The sequence below is a fragment of the Pygoscelis adeliae genome, unplaced genomic scaffold (genome assembly GCF_000699105.1).
Source record: "Pygoscelis adeliae isolate BGI_AS28 unplaced genomic scaffold, ASM69910v1 Scaffold79, whole genome shotgun sequence".
NCBI lineage: Eukaryota > Metazoa > Chordata > Aves > Sphenisciformes > Spheniscidae > Pygoscelis > Pygoscelis adeliae.
In genome coordinates this window covers 2,696,544-2,704,065 of record NW_008825532.1, presented here as the reverse complement: position 1 = coordinate 2,704,065, position 7,522 = coordinate 2,696,544, and the positions used below count along the sequence as shown (strand labels likewise).

The 7,522-nt window shown below is 61.8% G+C and overlaps 1 protein-coding gene across 1 annotated transcript in view; it reads left to right on the top strand.

Annotated features, from left to right (window-relative positions):
• The window catches only part of DLG3 (discs, large homolog 3 (Drosophila)), a 76,384-nt gene that overhangs the window by 48,275 nt on the left and 20,587 nt on the right, over positions 1-7,522 (top strand). Inside the window, exons 7-12 of the mRNA XM_009331752.1 lie at positions 601-725; positions 1,221-1,390; positions 1,772-1,908; positions 2,216-2,360; positions 2,513-2,672; positions 7,191-7,351. Coding sequence (XP_009330027.1) covers positions 601-725; positions 1,221-1,390; positions 1,772-1,908; positions 2,216-2,360; positions 2,513-2,672; positions 7,191-7,351 — 898 coding nt within the window. The remainder of the gene's footprint in view (positions 1-600; positions 726-1,220; positions 1,391-1,771; positions 1,909-2,215; positions 2,361-2,512; positions 2,673-7,190; positions 7,352-7,522) is intronic.

The window sequence follows — 7,522 nt, the reverse complement described above, 5'->3', positions numbered from 1 at the left end:
CAGGACAAAGATCAAATGATGCTCCAAGCATGTGCGGGAGGAAGAGGAGGCAGAACTGGAGACCCCACTCCATCCTGACAGCCCCCCCCACCCAATCCTGAAAATTTTGGCATCAGCATTGCTTGTCCCCAGGTCGGCTCCATGCCAGGGCTGCATCCCAGGGTGCAAGGGGGCAGGGGTGGAATGCTGATGACTGGCACAAGCCCCACTGCTCCATGCAGGCTGCAGCATCAGTGTCTCCTCCTGGAGAGCAGCCAGCAAGGGGAGGTTTGCTCCGCCAAGGACCACCCCCTCTTCCCCCAGCTCACCGCCTGCCTCAGAGTCTCTTGGAGGAGACGCGGCGGTCCTCGGCGGGTCCCACTCTCCCGCTGCATCTGTTCGGTGCTCTGTGCTGCTGCACCGAGCACCTCGGCTGATGAGCACCGGCCTCCCCTCCTGCCACACAGCCCTCTGCCCCCGGAGCTGGGCACCCTGGGGCACGACAGATGCTGTAAGGGCTCCTGTGCCCTGGGCAGCCGTGGCTTGGGGGCAACTACTTCGGGAGGGCCAGCAGCAAACAGTTGCCCATGGGGGAAAGACGCGGTGTTTGATTTTCCACAGGGTAACTCCGGCCTTGGCTTCAGCATAGCAGGAGGAATTGATAACCCCCACATTCCAGATGACCCGGGTATCTTCATCACCAAAATCATCCCCGGGGGAGCAGCAGCCATGGACGGCCGTCTGGGGTGAGTGTACAGGGCCGGGGGAGCAGCCCCATGAGGGTGTCACCCGGGATCTCCCCAGGGTCCCTCTAGGCAGCTCCTGTCCTGCTCCCCTGCCATGGTCCCCAGCCCCCCCGGTCCCTTCCCCATTGCCAGGTCCCTTCAGTACGGGGATGCCCATGGTCCCGTGCCACCAGCCTCCTGTCTGCAGCCACCTCTCCTCCCCTCCCTGCACCGGGCTCTGGCTCTCATCCTTCCCCCTGCAGTCTGCAGCAGGATCCAGGCTTTCCCCTCATTTCCCATCTCCACCAGGGTCGCACTGTGGGGACCAGCCCCCACTGCCTCCCGCTTTGGGAGGGACCCCACTCTCACCCTGGCAGGGCAGAATCTGGCCAGCTTGAGCAGCTCTCCTTTGCACAAGGGTCTACGTGGCCGGAGGAGGGCGGCAGAGGTATTCAGAGGAGGGTGGCACGGGCTGGCAGTTCCTCAGGGTAGCTCAGAGCCACCCTGTGCCTGCAGGGTGAACGACTGTGTGCTGCGAGTGAATGACGTGGACGTCTCCGAGGTGGTGCACAGCAAAGCCGTGGAGGCTCTGAAGGAAGCGGGCCCTGTGGTACGGCTCGTGGTGCGCCGCCGGCAGCCCCCGCCAGAGACCATCATGGAGGTCAACCTGATGAAGGGCCCCAAAGGTGAACCCCTCACTCTGCTTGCAGGACCAGGGAGCCCCGCTGCCCCACAGGATGGTGTGGAGTGACCCCTCGGTGTGAGATGCCACAGGGTGCAAAGCAGCATCACGGGGGACGTGAGATGCGAGGTGGCACCGCCACGGTGCAGGATGCCGCAGGGTAGCCCAGCAGCATGGGATGCTATGGGGCACGGGGTGTGGGACAGCCCCACGGTGCAGTGCGCAGTGGCTGGGCTATCCCTGCACAGCAGTGGGGTGGCCCATTGCCTGCCACGTTTGGGGCAGGGTGGGAAGCCCAGTGAGGCAGAGGGGCCGTGGTGCCAGCCCGGGGCTCTGTCCATCCATCTGTCCCTCACCCCTCACCTGCCCTCTCACTCCCCCTCAGGCCTGGGGTTCAGCATCGCAGGGGGCATCGGAAACCAGCACATCCCCGGGGACAACAGCATCTACATCACCAAGATCATCGAGGGAGGCGCTGCCCAGAAGGATGGGCGCCTGCAGATCGGGGACCGGCTGCTCGCGGTAAGCCCCATGCCCGCAGCTGGCTGCGAGGCGAAGCCGGGCAGTCTCCGCTGTAGGTGCCAATCCTGAACCGCAGCCCCAGTCCTGCCGGCGCCCCATGCCCCTTCCCTGGGGTCCCTGTTGGGATGGTGCTGTGGGAGGCGCAGCACCAGCCGCAGGCAGGAGGGCCAAACCCATGGAGATGGGACCCTGTCTCCGGAGCTACTGCGGCACCTACCCTGCGGGAAACCACTCCGCTCCTGCAGGGCTACATCGGCCCCTGCCCTCCTGCCTGTGGCTGTGTCACCCAGCCCCTTTCCTCCGGCAGGTGAATAACACGAACCTGCAGGACGTGCGGCACGAGGAGGCAGTGGCCGCCCTGAAGAACACCTCCGACATGGTGTACCTGAAGGTGGCCAAGCCTGGCAACATCCACCTCAACGACATGTATGCGCCCCCCGACTATGCCAGCAGTACGTACGCCGCTGGCTGCTAGCGCGGCAGCCTGGGCACCACAGGGCTAGGGAGGACAGAGTGTGCTGGGGCGGCGGGCAATGCTGGGCTGGTCTCCACGTCCATGTTGTGGATGGATTTTTGCTCCTGATGCCCTTCTCCTCCCTTGCAGCCTTCTCAGCCTTGGCTGACAACCACATAAGCCATAACTCCAGTCTGGGCTACCTGGGCAGCGTTGAGAGCAAGCCTGCCTACCCCGTCCCTCCCCAGGTGACTCCGTCCCGGTACTCGCCCATCCCTCGGCACATGATCGGGGATGAGGACTTCACCAGGTGAGTACTAGGCATAAGCATCCCTAATCCCTGCTCCTTCTCCTTCCCTCTTTTTCCCTCCCTGGCTACCTGACCTCATCCCTGCTGCCGGTGCAGACCCTCGGCCGAAAGCCCGTTTGTGGGTGCGTGGTGCAAAGCTTGGGGCCCCCGCAGTGAGCTCCGTGCTCACCCCGCCGAGATCAGCCCTGCTGTGTCACTCCCCGGCTCGCTGCATCCCCCCCTTCCCTGTTCCCCCTCCTGCTCCTCCCCGAGCCTTACATGTCTGCATTTCAGCTTCGTTCTCTTACTTGTTTTACAATACCTGGAATACAAGGTGTTCCCTGCCCTTACGGTGCCATCTGGTGCTGGCAGCACCACAGGCTCCCAGGCTGCAAGCAGGCTGTCCCCAAGTGGAGCTGTGCTGGGGGTGAGGGGCCGGGGGGGGCACAGCTCTGGGTACAAGTACGGGAGGCTCCTCCTCCCGTGCTCCCTGAGCCCAGCATCCCAAACCACCTGCACCCAGGTGCCATTTCACCGGCTGCCAGCCCCGGGCTTGACAGCCTCCTGCACAGTCCTGGCATGGACACCTTTTCCCCACTAGCATCATTTACACTGCGTGAGCAGGTTTGTTTCCTGAACCCGGGAAATAAAGAGATGCACAAAGGAGACACTGCTCCAAGCCTAAAGGCAGTGTAAAACTTTCTCCAAAGCCTCATGCTGAGGACAAGAGAGCAAGACCTGGCTGATCCTGCTCTGCTTGCCCGGGCTCACAGCTTTCCCTCTGCTTCCAACAGCCTCGGGGCCAGTGCTGAGCCTGCTCTGGGTTTGGTATCCCCAGGGCCAGGGCTGTAGGGCTCAGGCTGTATTCTTAGGACTGACACTCGGGTTAGGCTTAGGGCTGGCTCTGCAGTTAGGAGCGAGGTTGCAGGCTGGTTTCAGGGTTGCATTTGCAGTGGAAGATGCTGTAGCCTCAGCTGGGATTGTCCCGTTCTGCGGGGTGCTGGTGGATGCCAGAACGGGAGACCCTGACTTGCCATCTAGCATCAGGTCCACTGTCCTCCCAGAGGGTGGCTGCACTCACCTTCATCATGGGGATTTCTCGCTGCTTGGTGCTCGTCTGCGGCTGGGTGCCTCTGTGCTCCGTGACCTGTGCAGCACTGGCCTCCGCCCATGCCCCATCTCTCCCACCTGGTCTCGGCACCAATGATGCTGGTTCTACAGCCTGTTCCTGGTGCCGCATCCTCGCTGGGTGTAGCAACTCTTGTGCTGTCAGGGCACTGGGGGATGATGCCACACCCAGGAGCAGTGCTTTCTGCCATTACGTTGCACCACAGAAGGGACTGAGTCCCAGCACTCGGAAAACGCACCATCTGTCTCTTGCCAGGGACCCCGGTCCCACCAGGGTGTCCCTTCCTACACGCATTGATGTCCTTATTTGCAGCCAGAGAGCGGAGGGAGCAGCCCAGCCTGGGCTGGACACGGCCCAGTGGCAATGGCACGGCAATGGCTCAGCGGTGGCTCAGCGGTGGCTTGGCAGTGGCCCTGGTGCAGCACGTGCCAGTGGCCGCTAGAGGATGGTGCTGCTTTGCAGAGGGCCCCGCTGCAGACAGGCTGGCACGCTTGGCCACTGTACCCAGCCACAGCCCCCTGCTCCCCGCCAGATTCGCAGCCTGTGGTGGGCTCAGCACCTCCCTCATCCATCCCAGGGCAGTGTTGAAAAACTCATGTGCATCACTGCGGGTCTGTTGGCTCGTGCATCACCACGATTGTGCACTGGGACCGGTGTGGTCCAAATGCATCTTACTGGTGTGGGGAAAGGCAGCGACTCCCCTGAAAAAGCCAGGAGGCTCCTGCCAGCCATTCCCCAGGAGAAGCAGAGGTCCTGACCTGGATCCAGTATCAAGCCCCTTCGCCTCCCATGGGCACAAGTACTGCTGCAGATGCAGATGTGGCTCCAGTGACCCTCGTGTCCTGCAGCACCCGGGGCCAGGGACCAGAGCATCTGTTTTCCAATGAGCTCCACCACTGCAATCCAGACCCGGCACAGCCCCACAGGATTCCCGCAGTCACTCTGCACCGAGGTCCCAGTGTTAATGCTGCAACATCCAGCGTGGTATCTGCCTGCGGGATCCATGTCCTGCCACCCAGGATGAGGATGGAAGCAGAGAGTGCGTGTCATGACAGACCTGAGATGTACCTGTCTGGAGCTTCATTTCCTCTTCTTGGTTCCTGTAGTGTCTCTCTACCTTCCACCAAACCGCCTGGTCCTCATGGGTGCTGGTGATGCTTCCCACCAGGCCAAGTTGGGGTGGTGGTTCCTGCACTCTGCTTGGGCAGCAGCAAAACCCAAGGGGCAGAGCAAGTTCATCAGCTGGTTGGAGGCAGGGTTTGCAGACCCAGAAATCTGACCTATTTCTTCCCCTGGGAGAGCTCTAGCCCCAGGCATAGCTTTGCTGCAGAGGGACTGATGCCTGCATCCCAGCCCCACGCTACGGTCCAGCCAAGCCCTGAGCCTCGCTTAGCTCAGAGCTCGAATGCATCCAAAGGCCATAAGGATAAAGCAGGTATTTTCTGGAGGTCACAAAGCAGATTCAGCCTCTGCCCCATCAGAAATGCGTAGCTGGAGTTATGATTCTGCCATACCTCTGCATTTGAAGGCAAGGGGCTGCGGTGATGCATGGTGTGTGTGGAGCTGCAGGCACGGGGAGCCGGGCTGCGAATTTGCCCTCACTTGGGTGCTCCCCCCAGTCGGGGCAGTGCTGTCCATGCCTGCAGGGGCAGGAAGGAGTTAAGTCTGTAGGGTCTAACAGAGCGAAGGCTGCATCCTTTCAGCGCTTCCATAAAAAACCCTGTGTGTGGGTCTGGGAAGCCACCGGCCCCGCAGCCAGCAAGAGGCAGAGTCAGGCAGCACGGGGCGGCCGTGGCGCGGAGCATTCAGAACATTCCTGCCTCACAGGGCTCCTGGCCAGTGCCGCCAGCAGAGCCTGCCACACCGCAATGTTCACGGTCAATGTCTCGTCGTCCATGTCCTACAGGGGTCAGCCATCCCTGTCCCCTTCCAGGCAACAGCAAGGCCACAGGAGCAAGTGTGACCAGAGGTAGGGGACCAGGGTGCTGCAGTGCCTCATGGGAGGTGTGGGGATGGGGAGAGGAGCGGCTGGGAGAGCCAGGAGGGTCAGGCTGTGCTGAGCCCGGGGCCTGGGCAGGGCAGGAGCCCACCAAGACCTTCTTGGATGTCCCGCACTTCTGTCTGTCCCTCTCCTGCCTTATAAGGTGGTTGCCTGGAGCTAAGTGACATTCAGTGCATCAGGACTCCCCCACGGGAAAGGATGGTGGGAGACATTTCCTGGGGTGCTGGCACGTGTCCCTGGAGGTAAATCCTGCTGCCTGCATCTGTGAAAGCACCAAAACCTTCCCCCATTCACCCAGGTGACAGCAGTGATGCTCCAGCCTGGCACAGGGGGCTGAAAAAGATGTTTTCTTGCAAGAGTGGCCTGGGAGCACACTACCAGGCTTCAGGGCTTCATGCTGGCTGCTCAGCCAAACTTTATTCCTCTGGGTCCCTGCTCTGCTCATGCTGCCTGAGCCCTGCTCCTTCCCCGGCTGTTGCCGGCAGCCGGGGGGGCCCCGCTGGGCCAGCCCCCCCGGTGCCCCAGGGTCCCCTTAGCACAACTGCCAGCATTTTAGGGTCCACTGCGGGTGCCCTCGGCCAGTGCCATGCCTGGGGCTCCAGCATCTCTCCTACTGTGTCCCAGAGATCTCCCTCTGCTCCCTGGCAGGCATGGGGTTGATCTGGCTGCTGAGCTCACTGGCAGGTCCTCAGTCCTTGCGGTACCCTCCAGAGTGCCCAGGATCCAGCTGGTCACCGCAGTGGATGCACTGATGGTCCTCAGTGTCATGCTGGCCGACAATCACTGCCAGCCTATGCTAATTGTCTGGCGTCATTTATTCCTTCTTATTTTAATCCAGTGCTTAAGCTGGGAGCTGCCGTTGTTCCCATCAGACTTAGGGGTTTTTTTCCCAGACGAAAATTGACACAGGATTTTTGCGATGCCAGGCAGTCTTTCTGCCTTTGCCTGCCTATTGTTGGAGCTGTGAAAGAATTAAGTCATCATCAAAAAATTTAGGACTTCTCTTGAGCCGCACAGGGCCTGTGGCATGGGGGTGCATGGGGTTGCGGCACGCTTGCCGTGCTGCACGGGTGCTGAGGGGCTTGATCACCCTCTCCTGGCACGGCCACGCCGTCCTCGATGCCCAGGCTCGCAGCATCCGATGCCGCCTCGCAGTCCGATGTTTCTGTGCGAGATTTCACAGCAGATGCTCTGTCTCCGTCTGTGCTCTGTCTCATGTCACTTGTGCAACTGCCCACACCTCTCCCGGTTTATCAGCCTCCTCAGTGCCGAGGGCTGTCACGGCAGTTTACACTCAGGGTGACTCCAGCCCCACCAGCGTGCTGGAACGCCCGGGCACGGCTGACCCTGTCACCAGGTTCGCTGCTCCTCACCCTGATGTCTCCCTGTCCCGTGTCTGTCCTTCCAGGGAGCCCCGGAAAATCATCCTGCACAAAGGCTCCACTGGCCTGGGCTTCAACATTGTTGGGGGGGAAGATGGTGAGGGGATCTTCGTGTCCTTCATCCTGGCTGGAGGCCCTGCCGACCTCAGTGGGGAGCTGCGGAGGGGAGACCGCATCCTCTCGGTGAGTCGGCGGGGCCACCCACTGCCCCTCCACGGCCTCCCACAGCCCCGGGCGGGTGTCTGCAGGACACCTGTCCCCTGCCACCCGGGACACGGCTCGGCAGGGTCCATCCCCAGTGCCGGCGCGGACGTGGCCCCTGGGTGTGTAGAATCAGAGCAGCAGCCTGCCCGGGATC